The 18636-nt window shown below is 47.2% G+C and overlaps 1 protein-coding gene across 5 annotated transcripts in view; it reads right to left on the reverse strand.

Moving 5' to 3' along the window:
* The window catches only part of OSBPL10 (oxysterol binding protein like 10), a 315527-nt gene that overhangs the window by 52449 nt on the left and 244442 nt on the right, over window positions 1–18636 (reverse strand). For all 5 annotated transcript variants that reach the window (XM_019810843.3, XM_003992193.5, XM_045037733.1 and 2 more), the window contains one exon: window positions 15380–15534. In XM_019810843.3, the coding sequence (XP_019666402.2) occupies window positions 15380–15534 (155 nt within the window). The remainder of the gene's footprint in view (window positions 1–15379; window positions 15535–18636) is intronic.

Below are 18636 nucleotides of genomic sequence, written 5' to 3' on the forward strand. Positions count from 1 at the left end.
GAAAAACCAGACAACCTAAACGTCTCTCCTAAGGTCTGGTTAAATAAGGCTCAGGGTCCCCACGAATCGTGATACAATCCTAGAGGTGACTCCTCTGTAGCTATTGAAAGGAATTCAAACAATCTATGCACTGACGTGAGAACGTATTGAAGATGTACTGTTCGATTAAAAAGCCACTTTACCTGTATACGTTATCTACAGGGCCGTTTCGCCGTCGTAAAAATTTCTAAAAGAACATATACGTAGGTTTGCTGTGCAAACAAACTCCACAGAAGAGAGACAGCAGCCCCCTGTAGGAGGCGGCCTCGGAAGGAGGAGTTGAAATGGGGGACTTTTATTGCTGACTTCCTACAGGGCCTCGGCTGTATTTTTTATGCAACAATGAAGTGGGGTCACAGTCATTTTTTTTAAAGTCGTCCTCCTTCCACTGCCTGGCTAAGAACTGTATAAAAACTGTCAGAGGTGACTTCACCGTTCCACGTCTGGTGTCATTCTGAGGCCCCTGGAAGGCAGTAGGAGTCGGTGAAGGGGTGAGGGGCAGTGGCAGACCGGCCGGAAGCAAGGCTGAAAAGGTTTCGCTGTGTACAAAAAGCAAAGCCAAGGACTCTTCTCCTAATAGCACAGCCAGCTGAGCTGACTGGTTTCCTCAAAGGGAGCAATTGAACGATTTGCTCGATTTCAAGCCAGCGATGGGAGCTCAGGTTGATGTCCATGATATAGCTAATGTACTCGGTGAGTGCCTACCAACTTACTTGCTGCGGGAGGATGATGAATGGCCCAAAGACAGCCAAGACCTGATCCCCAGGATGGTGATTTTAGGTTATATGGCAGTAAGGGTACTGAGGTTGCTAGTCAGCTGAGCTTAAAGTAGGGAGATTTATCTTGGGTTATCTGGGCGGGCCCAATATAACCAGAAGGGTCTTTAAAAGTGGAAGAGGGACACAGAAGAGGAAGCCAGAGGTAGACATGACTACGGAAAGTCAAGGAGAAGCAATGTACTTGGCCCCTAAGAGAGAGATAGGGACCACGAGCCAAAGAGGGCAGACTCTAGAAGCTTTGGAAAAGCCAAGGAAATGGACTCTCGCCTAGAGCCTCCAGAAAGGAATGAAGTCCTGCCAACATCTTAATTTTAGACTTCCAACCTACAGAACTGTAAGATTACAAATTTGTGTCATTTAAGCTGCTAAATTTATGGCGATTTGTTACAGCAGCAACAGGAAACTAAAACAACCCACTGAGATTTCCTTTATTTCTCGACACCCCAAACTTCCTCTGGTGGGCAAGCCTGGGGTATGCTGTGAAAATCAGCCCACCTGGGCATCCGCACCTCACAGACGCCCAGTGACCCGGGCCCACACGGCCAACCGGCTGGCTGGTTTTAGGACTTATTCCAAGAGAACCCAGACAAGACCAGTAACACGACTGCCTTGATGATTATTAAATTAGTTACATCAGAAGCAGCTGTATTTGAAGAAGTTGTTCATGAAAGTCCTTTGTAAATCAAGCCTCACCATACAGATATATTTACACTCATTTAGACCGAGGCTACTCTTTTGAAAGACTAACAAAGGAGAAATGAGTGTCTCTTGAGGAACCCAGGATGGCACAGCAACACATTCTTGGGGGTTTCTCAAGACATTTATATCCAGGGACAGGGACTGCCAAAGAACAATGGGAGTAAGGGCTGATTTACCACTGAGCACCTACTATGTGCTAGGCATTAGGCTGAACACTGAAAATATGTGATCTCATCTGATTCTGACATTTTCAGCAGGAAATGACTCCAATCATTCCTACTAACACTGCCCACATCCCCCCATGGCAGCCGGTGAAGGGGATGGGTTTCAGACTGCCCTGCCACATCCTAGAGAGGCATCCTGCCACCCCTCATCAAGGACAGCAGCTTAGTGGCACCTGGGTGGCTCAGTCCATTAAGCACCTGACTTTGGCTCAGGTCATGATCTCGAGGTTCGTGAGTTCAAGTCCCACGTCAGGCTCTGTGCTGACAGCTCAGAGGCTGGAGCCTGCTTCTGATTCTGTGTCTCCCACTCTCTCTCTCTCTCTCTCTCTCTGCCCCTCCCCCACTTGCACTCTGTCTCTCAAATATAAACAAACAAAAAAACTTAAAAAAAAGAAAGACAGGAGCTTTAAGTGACATCTACTCTATGCCAACATACTCAAGAGAAGGAGGAAATTTTAGCTTTACTCCTATTATCCTAGAAATGTAATCATTAACCTTACCTCCCCAAAATACCCTTGGGACTCTCCCAAACTTTTTACTCCTCTCAACAGCCAAATTATCTAAAACAGGATCCCTCACTGTCTTTATTATTTTATAAAAAAAAAAAATTTTAAGTAATCTCCATGCCCAAAGTGGGGCTTGAACCCAAGACCCTGAGATCAAAAGTCACATGCTCCACTAACTGAGCCGGCCAGGCGCCCCTCGTGGCCTTTATTATGATTTTTGTACTTTATATGCTACTGACTGCCTCTTCAAGGAATCTGTGTTCTAAACGGATATAAACAAAAAACTTGCTTTTGTGGGGCAGTCACTCCGATGTTTATAAAGGCTTTCTGCTAAGGCTAGGGAAGCAACCATTGTGACAGCTGTCCCTCACATCTGCAGGGCACAGGAGTCTCCACTCACCTAGGTGAGGACCACTGATGTCACAGAGCAACACCTAAAATGGGTGGGTGTTTTCCCATTATGGGAATTTCTAGATTTCTATATAAAAGCTGATTCTAAATAAAGTTTTCAGGGGCGTCTGGTTGGTCCAGTCGGTTAAGCATCTGACTCTTGATTCCAGTTCAGGTCATGGTCTATCTCATGGTTCATGAATTCGAGCCCCACATCGGGCTCTGCCCTGACTGCACTGAGCCTACTTGAGATTCTCTCTTCTCCCTCTCTCTCAAATAAAGGAACGAACAAACTAACTAAACGTTTTTAGCTCTAACGATGCACCCTAGTAGAACACAAAAAGGCATGTAAATATAAAAGTGGTCCCTTCCCCTGTCTCCATTTCTTTTCTCAACTCAGAACATGAAATTGGTATCCGTCTGCTGTGAGAAAACTTCACAAATCCCCAAAGGAGTCCTTTCCTCCCTGAATTGCATAATACGTTTCTTTTTTAAGTCAGAACTACAAGCTGGCCCTGCATTTTAGTACACAGGCCACTGAAAAGAAATATTTGGAATCTGAAACACATTTTCCAAAACATACCGTCGTTCATGGAGTAAGGGCCTGGAATTCTGGAGTGACCCACGAAGCTCTTTGAAACTCGTAATGTGGCTTCAGTACTCTACATTCATTCGCTAGAACGAGTGGAGATTTAATACTTTTGCGCTACAAATTTTGAAACAACTCTAAGAGGGGCGTCTGAGTGGCTCAGTCGGTTGAGCGGCCGACTTCGGCTCAGGTCATGATCTCGCGGTTTGTGAGTTTGAGCCCCGCCTCGGGCTCTGTGCTGACAGCTCAGAGTCTGGACCCTGCTTCGGATTCTGTGTCTCCCTCTCTCTCTGCCCCTCCCCCACTCACACTCTGTCTCTCTCTCCTTCAAAAAATAAACATTAAAAAAAATAAAATAAAATAACTCTAAGAAACAAGGTTACATACACTCTTAATTCTTTTGAAAGGAAAGAAACCCTGAGGAGATCGGGAAAAAACGTGAACAGTGACATGGGACCCGCTGAAGAGCGCCTATTAAGGCTACACGGTTCTCCAGTATGGTGAATTCCATTTCCGAAAAAGTTACAGTTCCCTTTCCTTCCACGTGCCCGTATTTCCACCACGCTTCCTTTACTTATTCACAACGAGGTCACCTGCTGGGATTATCGTGGCCAACGGAGACAGCCACATGTGGCATGAGGACAGTCCAGCGTCCGCTTAGCTGGGTACAGAGCGGGTGGGGGGAATGACAGAGAAAAGGGGAGGGATGGGGGTGCCCTGGAAGACGAGAAAGAAGATGGTGGTGTCGGGGCGTCACGTGACACCTGACCGCACTTGCCACCCCACAGGAGCCACCTTGTGGCCCTTGTTGCTTCAGTATCTTCAGGGGCCAAGGACAGCTACGGTCCTGAGGTGACTGGAGACAAGACGGGCAGCCACCTAGCCACTGGTGAAGTATACTCAAGCGATAGAGAAGCGGTGTTCCTGTATCCACAGAGTCTGAAAGTCGCTACGGGGACTTGGTGCTACAGCTCTCTTACTGGTGCACACGCAATCGACGTTCCGCCTGCCTAGTTGCTCATGCCCATCCTCCTCACCCCAAATTTGAGAATCCACAATCTTGATTTCGCACCCAGTATGCCCCTGCACCGCACAGGCCCACGAGCCAGCCACACAACTCAATTCAAATCGCAAAAGGGATACAGACCTCATTGATGAACGCGGGCAGAGCCCAGAGTACATGTGAGAAAAGATTGTACTCTTTTCTTCCATAACATTCTTTCCCCAAGATCATAAATCTCTGAGCGCCGGCTTTCCATCTCAGGAAAGTGAACGTCATCCCAGGGCAGCATATAAATCACCTCAAGAAGAGTTATTCATTGTGGGCAAATAAAAACGTAAGCCAGGCAGATGGTGAAAACCTTGTTTCTCCTGGTATAATTTCGTGGGAGGAGGCTGGCAAGGGGTTGCGAAACGTGGGGCCACGTTCATTAAGCAGAGAAAAAAACACCCCCAAAACCAGAACACTAAAAAAATATCCTACCACATCATTACAAACTCTTCAACTCTTCACCTCTGGTTCAGACCTGACTTCCTCCCTTCGTGGCAAGAGCAGTGAGAGGGAGGCAGAGGGAGGAGGAGGAAGAGGCGGGAAAATCCATACTAAACACCGCAGCGTTTTAAAACCATTCATTCACCAGGTTCAAAGCACTGGATCCTTCGAGTACTGCTGCGGGGTAGAACAGAGTATACCACTTGGTGCTGATTTTCTTCATATGGCTCCAGCTCACAATTGTCAGATCCAAGGCGGCTACCTCCCTTTGTGTTTATGTCACAAAGCCACACTGGCCGGGGGGGGGGGGGGGGGGGGGGGGGGGGGGGGGGGGGAGAGAAGGGAGGTAACATGGAGACCACTCCTAAGGCCACCCCCAAAGACCTGTTGATTCCAGTGTTGAAACCCAATGAAAGTCCTGAGACATACCCTACAAGCCCCCAAGAAGGTAGATTTGAGACCTTCCACTATATTCCACCCCTCTCTTGCAAAAGCGACACCCAGTCAAGAAAACAAAACTTTAGTATCACCCACAAAAAGGGAGAGAGGAAGAGGAAGAAGTAGGATGGAAGGATGAAAAAGTCCTTGAAAAAGTAGCATACACTGAAATGAATCCCCCAAAGCTGCGGGGGAAATTACACCATCATGCCTTGTAGTAGGAGAGCTCATTAATGCCACCGGAAACCAAGCTCGAGGAGACCTTGAAAAATGCACACGGGGCTCAGGTCAGTGTGTGGTGGTTATAGTTGTTGGTTTGTTAAAAGAAGAAAAAAGGGCAAAAAAAATGTGAGGGTTTTTTTTTTTTTTTTGGCAAGAAAAAAGGCACTCTTAGCCACGGAAGGAACAACATACTAGAATATCACAGAAACACGTATTCGTCTTTCATGGCATCTCAGAGATCGTCAACTTTTTTTTTTTTAACGTTTATTCATTTTTGAGAGACAGAGTGAGACAGAGCACGAGCGGGGAAGGGGCAGAGAGAGGGAGACACAGAATCTGAAACAGGCTCCAGAGCCTGACGTGGGGTTCGAACTCACAAACTGCGAGATCCTGACCCGAGCCGAAGCCGGACGCTCAACTGACTGACCCACCCAGGCGCCCCTCAGAGAACGTCATTTTGACTGCTACGAGCCACAGGCAGATTTGTGGCCACATACCCCAGGACCTACATAGTCTTGGCATAACTAACCTGGAAACATCACTTCCTGGAAACATCACTTGCCTAAACACCATCTCTTCTGCTTCTAATCTCAAAATATAGAACAAATCCTAAGTACTGTGAATTATGCAAGTTGTTAAGAAGCTGAGTATCTTAGCTCAGGTTGCCATAACAAAATGCCATGAACAAGACGGTTTAGACAAGAGAGTTTTTTTCCCAGAAGTTTATTTAGTTACTTTGAGAGAAGCGAGGGAGAGAGAGTGGGAGGGGCAGAGAGAGGGAGAGAGAGAGAATCCCAAGCAGGTTCTGTGCTGTCAGCACAGAGCCTGATGCAAGGCTTGAACTCCCGAACCGTGAGATCATGATCTGAGTCGAAACCAAGAGTCAGACGCTTGACCAATGGAGCCACCCAGGTGCCTGAGAATTTATTTTCCTCGGAGTTCTGGAGGCTGGACGACTGAGATCAGGATACCAACATGGTTGGGTTCTGGGGAGAGGGCTCTTCCTGGTTTGCAGAAAGCCGCCTTCTCACTGTCTCCACAGGGCAGAGAAAGGGGTCTCCTTCTCTTCCTTTTCTTACAAGACTACAGTCCTATTGGATTAGGGTGCTGGATTAGAGCCCCACCCTTATGACCTCACCTAACTTTAGCTGCCTTCCAAAGACACTATCTCCCTGATACGTCACATGGGGGTTGGGGCTTCAACATATGAACTTGCAAGGGGAGGTAGTTTATAGTACTAGGTTATAAAAATCTTCTGAACTAAGGAGTTCTCCATTCAATGTCCAACACATAGTAACTCCATGTTTGATGAATAAACAAATAACTGAGTAGATGAATAGTTACTGTCTTAGTATATTCAGACACAGAGCAAACTTGGGAGAAGTGTGTCTGCAAAGGTAAGTAACGACCTGAATCCTTCTAATTTTTTAATGTCCTGAGGGTCAGATAGCAATCTTCTACATTTGCCCGATGGATGGACTACTTTCCTTTCAGACCAGTAGCCAGAAGAGCAGAAGAAAAAACACCCAGATGATCAAGCCACTGTGCACTCCTCATGTCAGGACCTAAAACTGTCTTCAGTGGCTATAACAAGGGTCCCACATATAACTACCACCATCTAGTACCTTTTGCATAGGTGGTCAACGCCAATGGCTAGAAACGGACCAACGAGAAGAGCCTTCTGCCTGGAAAGGTCCAGGACACGGGCCAATAATGAATCTTTTGTCACGGCAGCCTACGTAACTCATATGCCACTCAGTAAGTTAAACTTACTTCTACCGGGGCTTCCAGAACCACCAGGAAGAGCGAGGCCTGGAACTGAGAACAAGGGAGAAGAATGCCCTTTAGTTATGAACAGTACAAATGGACCTTATCATTCACATTCCTTCGGCAAATATTTATAAAAGGTCTACTATGTGCACAGTACTTTCCTAACTGTTTGGGAATCTTCAAAGAGGCACCAGAGGTGGGGTCTACCTTCAAAGAATCTGGTCTCCAAGATGACATGGCCGGGTTAGAAAAGTCCTAGGGAAGCTGAGGATGATTTCTGCATGAAGAAAAGCTGCTCGGGGCACATTTAGGGATCCAGCAGATGCCATCGGTTACTGCCCAAAGGCAGATTCCTCTTCCAACCTTGCTTAACGGATCCAATTTTGAGATCTCTAGGACTCGAGATCCTTTGACCCAGGGAAGGCACACTCTTCCACAGCCACAGAGGCAGACTCATGATTGCTTTGAAGTAGTTCTAGAAATCCAGTTACCAACAATGTATTCTAGGTCTTGGCGTGGGCACGTGATCCAGTTCTGGCTACCATATAACGGAAAGAGTGTACGGGGACCAGCGGCGGGGGGCTGCCCTTCCCACATCAAGAGTCTTGGAAAAGAGTAAGAGTCTTTAGAAGAGCCCCCCCCTCCCCATCTCTTCCTACATTCTAAAGGATACTGTTGTGAGGATGTAATGCTGGGGACTGTAGTTGTCATGCAGCAATCAGGAAGTGACATGCCTAAGGATAAAAAGCCAATAGTAAGAAGAAGAGAAGAAATCCATCCATACACACACGCACACACACACACACCCTTTTAAGCAGAAATAATCAGTTTTTACATGATAAAAACACCTGAAATGTACCCACTTGATAAATTTTTAGGTGTATGGTATTAGCTACATGCACACTGTTGCACGGATCTCTAGAACATTTCCACCTTGCATGACTGAAGCTTTAAACTCTTTGAACAGCATCGCCTCAATTCTCCCTCTCTACCACCTCCCTGACCCTGGCAACCAACAGTCTACTTTCTGTTTGACTTTGAATACTTAGATACCTCATGTAAATGCAATCATGACCAGTTTACTTCACTCAGCATCATGCGCTCAAGGTTCACCCATGTCGCAGCCAATGACAAGATTTCACTCTTTTTAAAGCCTGAATGCAAATCCATTGTGTAACCACGTTTTCTGTACTCATTCATCCACGGATGATCATTTAGGGTCGTTTCTGCCTGTTGGCTATTCTGAATTACAATAATCATCTCTTTGAGAGATTCTCTTAGATAAATACACAAAAGTGAGATGACTGAATCATACAGTAGTTCTCGTTTTAATTTTTTCAGGAACCTCCATACTGTTTTTTCAGAAGCCTGTGCCTTTGAGGCCATCAAACCTGGAAGTATTGATTGGCAGAATTCTTATTCTGTGAGAAGATTTTATTTATTGCTTGAGCCACTAGTTGTTCGAGTCTCTGCTATTGTAACTGAAAAGAATCCTACCAGATACAGGAGATGGTCTGGTGTGGAGGAAAGGTATTGGCTTGGAAGAGAGGAAGTCCAGATACCAATCTTGTCTCCCATGGGCCAGTTTTGTGGACTCTTGGCCAGTTAGTCAGTCACTCCATTTTGGAGAGCAGCCATCTGACCCCTAATGACTACTCTAAGATTTAGTGATTCAAAGAAAAGATTTAGAAAAAAGAGGTGTTCTACAGGATCTGGGAAGGAGATGCAATCAAACTGGTGACAGGATGGGGAGTGGGGTGGGGAGGGGAGGGGATCATTTTCCCCATGAACTCCCTTGTAACAAATTCAAACAAATGTGATCAACAATATTTCCCGTGTAGCGACCATTTGAAATTAAATTCAGAATTCAATAAAGCGATTTTCAATTGCCAGAAGTCAGTGATAAATGTCTCACTCCTTCATTAAATGGTTGGAATCAAATAAATGGGCGTCACATATTTTGAACAAACACGTAAGACTGAACATTTGTGTTAATTATCCAAAGGATCAAAACAATCTATTACCTTATCTTCCAAAATCCATCACCATCCCGTGCCTGATACATACCCTTAGTCATAAATACCTATACATTTATGTATCATGGAGGTGAAGAATCAGGAGATGATAAGACTGGGTTGAGGGGATTATACTGGCCAGGCTTCAACTTGAATGTCAGACGATTTCAAATTGACAGCATTCTGTGTTGTTAGGTGGTTCAAAAGTTCAGTGCTAAAATGGCGAAGCCACCAAGGGCATGGAAATTCTTCTTGAGGCAAAATTCAGCTAAATCTTTTATATCTGTCTCCTTCCTTCATTTGTAAAACAATTTCCTCCCCTCCCTTGGGGAAGTGGGGGAGAGATTATGATGTGCTTACTTAAAAATTCAATTTTGCAATTTTCTAACCAAAGCCCATTTGGCTAAATGCTCAGTACTTAGGGACATTTAGAAGAAGTCTTTCTGGGGGCGCCTGGGTGGCGCAGTCGGTTAAGCGTCCGACTTCAGCCAGGTCACGATCTCGCGGTCTGGGAGTTCGAGCCCCGCGTCGGGCTCTGGGCTGATGGCTCAGAGCCTGGAGCCTGTTTCCGATTCTGTGTCTCCCTCTCTCTCTGCCCCTCCCCCGTTCATGCTCTGTCTCTCTCTGTCCCAAAAATAAATGAACGTTGAAAAAAAAAAAAGAAAGTATTAGAAGAAGTCTTTCTGTTAAAAAAAAAAAAGGCAGGGGGCACCTGGTGGCTCAATCAGTTAAGTATCCGACTTCGGCTCAGGTCACGATCTTGCAGTTCCTGCAGTTCACGGGTTCGAGCCCCACGTCGGGCTCTGGGCTGACGGCTCGGAGCCTGGAGCCTGCTTCGGATTCTGTGTCCCCCTCTCTCTCTGTCTCTCCCCCTCCCCCACTCACGCTCTGTCTCTCTCTCTCTCTCTCTCTCTCTCTCTCAAAAATAAATAAATGTGAGAAAGAAAGAAAAAGAAGTCTTGTTGAACCTGCTAGATTTGGGGGGATGTAGGGTATGCGGCCTCTTGACAGCTTTGTTGCCCTGAAGTTCAGACAATTAACCAGGCAATGTCTGTAAAGGAACAGTCAACGCAGGGGTGCACAGCAACTGACAGCGGGCTCTCGAGGCACTAGCTTAAATACCTCTGCCCAGGGTCTCCGAGAAAGAGATTAGTAGTAACCGATTCTCCACCTCCTCCCTCCTGGCCAAGGGTAGGTGTCCAGACACCAAATATCTGCCTTAAATGATTAACACATGCTTCCCTGTTTCTAGTTTATCCGTGGGGGATTTAAGTTAAGTTTACCAAATGTTCTTCGATTGGTGAGTGGGGAAACCAACTCTGAATCCAACAGACACAAGTCAGCAGGAAGAAGACGGGAAGCCCTGAGTAACACGCCAACGTGCACGGCTCTCAAATGCATTACGCGAAACAAAAGAAGCCAGACTCAAAAGGGGACACACACCGTATGATTTCATTTCTGTGGATTTCCGGAAAAGGCAAAGCTACCTGGACAGAAAACAGATGAGGACTGTCCAGGGCTAGGGGGAGGGGCTAACTATGAAGAAACACAAGGGAATTTTGTCAAGTGACAGAGCTACTCTGTGTTTTAATTCTTTAAAAGTGACAAAACTGCATTTTAGAAGGGCGGCTATGGGGCCCCAGGGTGGCTCAGTCATTAAGCATCCGACTTCGGCTCAGGTCATGATCTCACGGTTCATAGTTTCAAGCCCTGTGTCCAGCTGTCCGCTGTCGGCACAGAACCCACTTCTGATCTCCCTCTCTCTCTGCCCCTCCGCTGCTCGCATGCTCTCTCTCTCAAAACTATTTCAAAAAGGGGTGGGTGGGTTTTACTATTTATGAATTACGCCTCAATAAAACTAACTTTAAAAAAAAATGAAGGTTCTGGGGCGCCTGGGTGGCTCAGTCAGTTAAGCGTCCGACTTCAGCTCAGGTCATGATCTCGCGGTCCGTGAGTTCGAGCCCCCCGCTTCGGGCTCTGGGCTGATGGCTCAGAGACTGGAGCCTGCTTCCGATTCTGTGTCTCCCTCTCTCTCTGCCCCTCCCCCGTTCATGCTCTGTCTCTCTCTGTCTCAAAAATAAATAAACGTTAAAAAAAAAAATTAAAAAAAAAAAATGAAGGTTCTGTCCCTCCAGAAAGGTAGGTCCACAGGGTCACACACACGACTGTCTCCATGTCACCCTCTGCTTTCTGATCCCCAAATGCAAATGACTAGTCTTGATCCGCAGCAGGAAACAGAAACCACACCAGGTATTTCGATCAGAAAGGGATTAGATATGGGAATTAGGTGCTTACAGAATCTCTGAGAGGAGTGGAAGAGCAAAGACCCCTTCAACTTTTATTTCAAGGACACACCACGGTAGGCGGTAGGTAGCCAAGGTCCCGATGGTGGGAAGCGGCCGCGGCTGCCACCCCAACAGCCTCTCCAGCCCAAGCAGGTGGGCCTGAGGCCCTCGGACAATGCGTCTGGCCCCCGCAACTGCCTTGGGACACACACACCCCCGTGACTTGCCCACCAGCAGCACCAGCACAAGGAACTTGGTTTCCTCTCAGGCTTCCAAGTCTCACACAAGTTCATTTCTGAAGCCGATCATGCATTCCGACACCTAGCCATACAAAATTCCGGGACATGCCGTTAAGTTTCCCATCAGGAGGGCCGAGAAGGTCAATCCTGGTATCTCCCCATCACTGTTCTCCCTTACCCTACTACGAGGTATTCTTTCCCAAGACAGCACAACAAAAACCTTTTTCTAAGTTTCCATTTCAAACGGTGCGAATGGAGTTGAAAACTCGTCTGCTAATGGGTAAAACCAAGATCCTAACTCATTTCATTATGGACGAATATTTCATTTTCACATGCAGTTAGTTCTAGCCCCAGCAGAATAAAATTTTAGTAGAGGAGAACCACAGTTCTACTCTAACTCATATATTAAACACACACTGGTCTTTCAGTTTTATTCTGCTGGGAATTGGACAGACTAAGCTTGAAAATGCATTAATTTTCCAGGTATCTATAAGTTGTTTTACAGGAAAGCCAGAATAGGGGAGGGGAGTAGAACACTTTCATAGTAAGAAAGAGTGTCTGTCCCCATTCTGGGCACAGAGCTCTTAAAACTCTGATAATTCCCTAAGGGATGAAGGAGTGAGGAGAGTGGGGTGACAAAGAAAGGTGTCTTTTGTTATGTTAATGAATGACATTTAGAAGCCCCTAGGTAACCTAAGGAAGGACGCAGTTTCCTGGGGGAACTAAAACTGATTAGAGGGGCAGAACTTTCAGTCCCACCCCCTGACATCCAGGGAAGGGAGAGGGGGCAGAGGTTGAGTTCAGTCACGAACGATTTAATCAATCCCTACGTAATAAAGCTTCCATAAAACCCCAGAAGAATAGGGTTCAGAAGCTTCCAGGTTGGTGAACACACGGAGGTGGCTAGGGGGGGCATGGAAACTCACGAGCCTTCCCCATACACCTCTTCCATCTGGTCCCGAATTACAACCTTGTATATAATAAACTGGTAAACAGTTCTCTGAGTTCTGTGAGCTGTGCTAGCAAATGATCCAAACTCACGCTGGGGTTTGTGGGAACTTCTGACCTATAGCCGGTTGGGCAGAAGCACGGGTGGCCTGGACTTGTCATCAGCTGGAGCGGTGGGGGGAGGGGGGCGGGGAGAGTCCTGGGGGGCTGAGCCCTTAACCTGTGGGATCTGACACTCCGCCCAGGTGGATAACGTCAAGAGTTGAACTGAATGGTAGGACAACCGGTCTGTGCCCAGTGAGAACTGGACTGAGTTAATACAACCCTGAGTTCCCCGGCAGTGACTCACATAGTAACTCTACTCTCTGTATCAAAGGGTTAAGGAAGCTTCTCATAAGGAATTTTCACTTCATTTCTTCTTGGGTTCGTTCTCCAAATTGTACAAAAGGGAGGCAACGGAAACATTTTCCTTTTTTCTGACAGGAAAACTATTGGGTGGATATTGCTAGCTTCTTCACTTCTTAAGACAAAAAAAAAAAAAGTGACAGAGGACAAAATAAAAATAGAAAATGACCGTTTGGGGGCTGTGAGACTCATCTACCAGAGCTGTCGCTCGGGGGGGGGGGGGGGGGGGACAATGAGAGGAGTCTCTAACCGATCCGTCTCAGAAAACCATCAAAACACCATCATGCTGCCATCACCCCTCCCCCATAAGTCCTCGCTGCTGTAGGGACACACCCAACACCACCTTAGGCTGCTCGGACTGGAGTGAACGTAATACGACAACCAGAAATTAAAGATGTTCCTAACTTAAGGGGGAAAAAGTTCTCCCTACTTCTTCTCCCTCAAAGTATTTTTAACAAGTTGAACCGGGAAGCTGGTTATTTCTCGTGGACAACAATACACTCTTCTGCCGAGGCTAGTGATCGGCACAGCAAAGCGGACAACCATTTTAGGTAAAAAGGACAGACCTGGCCTCTCAAGAATCAGGGTCGGAGGGAGCACTGTCAGGGAAGGGCAGAAGACACAACGATGGATTCACAGGACGGGCAAGGTCACCAGCCCCGGTAAGTACGCTTATAGGTGATGGCTTCTGTTCGGTTTTGCCCAAGAATGCTGCTGGGAGTGAGAACCTAAAGAATTATTACTAAATATCTAATAACTTACTCGCCTACTCTCTTCATTTTTCCCTAGAGCAAGACCTTAAATATAAATATATTTATTAGGATGCGACCCCCCCCCCAAAGGTTTGTTGAGGAGGAAATGAAGCATACTGCAGTTTTCAACCCTCCCATGCGACCCCGCCCAAGGCTCTCAGAAGAACAACAGGGCAGCAGGGCTCCTACCATTTACTCAGCTGCCACCAACTTACCTTCTGAGTCACCTTCACATCAGCTGCAAGTTGATCAACTGGACTCTCATCGTACAGGTAGAGGCAAGTGCTTTCAAGAATCTCACGCCCCCTGTTCATTTCACGCCCTGCGAAGGCACCTGATAGATGCTAATGAAATATCTGTGGGCAGGCTGATCCTGCCTCTGGGAGAGCTAAGCTACCAAGTCCCTGTCACAGAATATAATCATGTGAAGCTTGGACAACATTTCTAAACGGTATTTTTTCCTTTAATGTTTATTTTTGAGAGAGAGAGAGAGCGCGCGAGCGTGAGTGAGTGGAAGAGGGGCAGAAAAAGAGGAGACGCAGAATCCGAAGCAGGCGCAGGCTCCGAGCCGACAGCACAGAGCCCGATGAGGGGCTCGAACTCACCAACCGTGAGATCATGACCTGAGCCGAAGTCGGACCCTAATCGACTGAGCCACCCAGGTGCCCCGGAAAAACATGCTCCGTCGACAACCAAGACCGTTTGATCCAAGAAGCTGCCTTGGGGCTTTCAACCTCCCAAAGCAGATTTTATGAATGCCCTACAGTTTTCAGGCTACGGTGTTTTTGTCTGGAAGGAAGAACAACCCCTCACACCCGGTTCAAGTGCGGCTCCGCCTAGGTCACAGGGTCACGTCAATAGGACGGGCGCATCCAAAGCCACAAACAACAAAGTTGCCTCGCGACGCAAAGTAAAATTAACAAAAGGAAATGCTGCATCTGGCTTCCTTCCGGCCGCCGCTCAGGGGTACGGTCAGTCGGGGGAGTCCTGCGGGCAGGTGACAGTCCACGAAGCCTGCCAGAGCCCGGCCGGTCGCGAGGATCTGCAGGGACTGCCCCTCCCGGACCAGGCAGGACAGCTGTCCCCTGCAGCGGGGACCGGGCTGCAGCGCAATGCCCGGGAGTGCCAGCCACCGCCCCGGGGGGACCCTGGCCTGGTTCTGGAGCATGCAGGGCTCGAGCGTGTGAGGCAGGCGCTTAGGTTAGCACGGACCACATGTAGAAGCCATTATTCAGGGGAGCGACATAATATATTGTAACTGCTCCCATCGCATCAACGGGCATCGTTTGAATGGGCGCGTTTGAGTTTCTCCCACTTGGGAGTTAAAACGACTCCCATTTCAATGCAAACAGGAGATTCCTCGTGGGTCGGATCGCATCGCACCCACGGCAGCCGCCAGACACGAGAACAGACGTGCCAAGGCGCACGCCGACCCACTTTTTCCCTCTCCAGGCAACGCTTCCGTTTTATGATTTGGCTCCTCTTGAAACAAAGAGACGAGCAAGTTACAAATATGATTGCTACGTTTCGGGACAAGCGAGAACACAAGCCACGCAGGTGCCGAGAGAGAACGCACGGCTCGCTTACCTCCGGCTCTGGCTGCGGGCTCTGCTCGTCTTCGGCGGAGTTTGGTAAAATCGCCCAGGTTACGTTGGCGCTGGCCGCGGGCAAAGAGCCAAGCGTCCCGTTTCTCAGCTGCTCCGTGGAATGTGACTCGGGCCCGTGCCATCCCAGGATGTTCTCTGAAAGAAAGACCCGGGATGATGCCTAGGATTTTCCAAGGCAAGCATTTACGGCTCAACAGAAACCCGTGCCCCACTGTATAAGGAGACTGACCCGAAAGGGGCCCAGGAAGTGGCCTGTGGCAAATGTCAGTGGGCCTGTTTTGGATGAGGTACCAAGGGCCGTGCAGATCTGGATCTATTTATAAACTGGAATCTGTACAATGGCAATACCAGAATCACCACAGGTGGCTCTTTCCCCGTCTTTCGGCGGGGGGGGGGGAGAAGCGCCTTCACCAAAGCCAAATTTTTCTTAATTTTTTTAATCTTCAAAAAATATTTATAAAAAGGGGTGCCTGGGTGGCTCAGTCAGCTAAGTGTCTGACTTCCGCTCAGGTCATGATCTCACGGTCTGTGAGTTCGAGCCCCGCCTCGGACTCTGTGCCGACAGCTCAGAGCCCGGACCCTGCTTCGGATTCTGCGTCTCCCTCTCTTTCTGTCTCTCCCCTGCTCATGTTCTCTGGGTCAAAACAAAAATTTAAAAAAAAAAAATTTTTTTTTTCATTTAAAAAATTAAAAATATATATTTATAGTGAAAAACAAGTCAAATTTGATCAGAAATGGGCTGCTCACATTGTGGCGTAAATGCCAACTGATGGGGCACCGGGGTGGCTCACTTGGTTAAGCGTCCCATTCCCGGTTTCGGTTCAGGTCGCGATCTCACAGTCGCGGAGTTCGAGCCCCTCACTGGCCTCTACACTGACAGTGTGGGGCCTGCTTGGGATTCTCTCTCCTCCCACTCTCTGCCCCTCCCCGACTCATGCTCTCTCTTGAGTGAGCTCTCTCTCTCAAAATAAGCAAACATTAAAAAACAAATGCCAGCTGACATCATGACCACGGCTCTGAAAAGGTGCCTGCATCACGTGCCCCCGCCTCTGCCAATGTCAGGAAGCCCCTAAGGACACAGGTTCATTCCACTCTAGCAAGAAACGTTTTACAAACACCAGTCTCGTAAAACAAAAGCATTTTTCTAATCTTCCCTCAATTCTTGGGGGAAAAACAAAGACTTTTTTTTTTTTTTTTTTTTAGCTCTCATACTGTTTATTTCCAAGTCAGGTATTATTACAGACTATCTATATATGCTTACTAAGGGGGACAGGAGTGATGGCAGGGAATTCGCTTTCCTCTTGAGAATAGCAATTCCACCATTAGAATAAGAAAAGATCTCGAACTCAGCTGACCCTCCCTCTGGAGGCTATGTTCTTGGTCTAAGAGCAGGTATAAGGGATGAAGAAAAGGTGGGCTGAAGCGGATCCTGCCTTATGTGCACTAGAACTCGACCTCTCAGGGTCTCAGGAGTTCCACCTGTAAAGTAATCATATCCATCAACCTTTTCGTTACAGTCAGTCAAAGAAAAACCTGCAAGTATCCCAGGCTTTTAACACTGGGGAGACTCTGGCTGATGGAAACAAAGTAACAGAGGCAGATCAAAGAGCTGGATATGGGCAGCGTGCCTGTCGCTGTGTACGGGATTATCCTACACAAGCATAGTTTTATGCAGAATTTTTTTTTTTTCTGTCAGGTGTTCGATCACATAGCTGTGGCTTAAAAGCCTCAAGTGGCTCCTCGTGGCAACTGGAACATAATCTAGCTGTTTGGCTTGCAAGACTGCCCAGTCTCATTTCATTTTCTCCTCATTGCTCACTGGGCTCAAGTCAGGCTGGTAGTTTTTCCATTCCTCAAGCGAGCCAAGTTCATTACGGTCAAGAGCCTTCGCGCCTGGCGCTCCTCCCATTCAGAACACGCCCCACCCCCCTCCAGTTCTACCTGGGGGAGAGCTCTCCTGCGTAAATCCAGGGGTTGACTCAAACATCACTTGCTCAGAGAAGCCCCCTGGGACCTCCCCAGCCAAAGCACCATCCCCAAAGCACCCCCGGTCCCGTCAGTCAGTTTACTGTCCTCACAGCACGTATCTAAACTCTCTATCTAAGCTCACCCTGCTCATTCGTTTGTCTACTGTATTTCTCTCCTTCCTAAAATGTCAGCACCTGAAAGCAGAGACAATATTGCCCCTGCTCGTGGCTGTGTCCCCAAAACCTAGAATATGGTCTGACACACAATATGCGGTCAATAAATACGTGCCAAATGAATGAATATTCAGAGACAGTAAATTTCAAAAGGAATGTGAGTTTCACAACCTCCTAAAAGTAAAAAAAAGAAAAAAAAAAACGAGAAATGGCAAAAAGAGAGACGGAAAGTAGAATGGACAGTGGTCGCAAGAGGAAGGGGAGTTAGTGTTTAATGGGTATGGAGTTTGTTTCACAAGATGAAGAGTTGGTTACACAACAATGTGAAAGTATTCAACACTGTGCTGAGCTAGATACTTAAAAATAGTTAAAATCGGTAAATTTTTTAGTATGTGTGTTTTCCACATTTTTTAATGGCAAAATGGCATCTGCATATCAGTTCTTGAGGCCATTTGAAAAAAGGTGAGGCGCGCCTGGCTGGCTCAGTCAGTGGAGCATGTGACTCTTGATCTTGGGTTTTTAAGTATGAGTCCCATGGTGGGTGTAGAGATTACTTAGAAAATAAATTTTTAGGGGCACTTGGGTGGTTCAGTCAAGCATCCAACTCTTGATCTCAGCTCAGGTCATGATCTCATGGTTTGTGAGTTCAAGCCCCACGTCAGGCTCTGCACGGACAGTATGGAAACTGCTTGGATTTCTCTCTCCTTCTCTCTCTCTGTCCCTACCCCTCTCTTGCCTTCTCTCTCACTATCTCTCTCTCTCTCTCTCTCTCTCTCTCTCAAAATAAATAAACTCAAAAAAAAAAAACCCAAAAAACTCCAGACTTGGGAGGAGTCCCCATAAATAATAAGATGGATGGGGATAGATGGGGCTGGGCTAAGAAAACCAACCCAAAGTTCAAGACACTAGAATCTGCCATGAAAAAGGAGGAAAGACACTTCTTACACCTGTCTTGCCAACCAAATACTTCTCAGGGACTGAGAGCTGGATTCAGATCTTAAATACTGGGCAAGTAGCTCATAAATATAGGAGTGCTTTAAAAAAAAAAAAATTAGGGGCTCCTGGGTGGCTCAGTCGGTTGAGCATCCAACTTCGG

This window comes from Felis catus, chromosome C2, assembly GCF_018350175.1.
Source record: "Felis catus isolate Fca126 chromosome C2, F.catus_Fca126_mat1.0, whole genome shotgun sequence".
Taxonomy (NCBI): Eukaryota; Metazoa; Chordata; class Mammalia; order Carnivora; family Felidae; genus Felis; species Felis catus.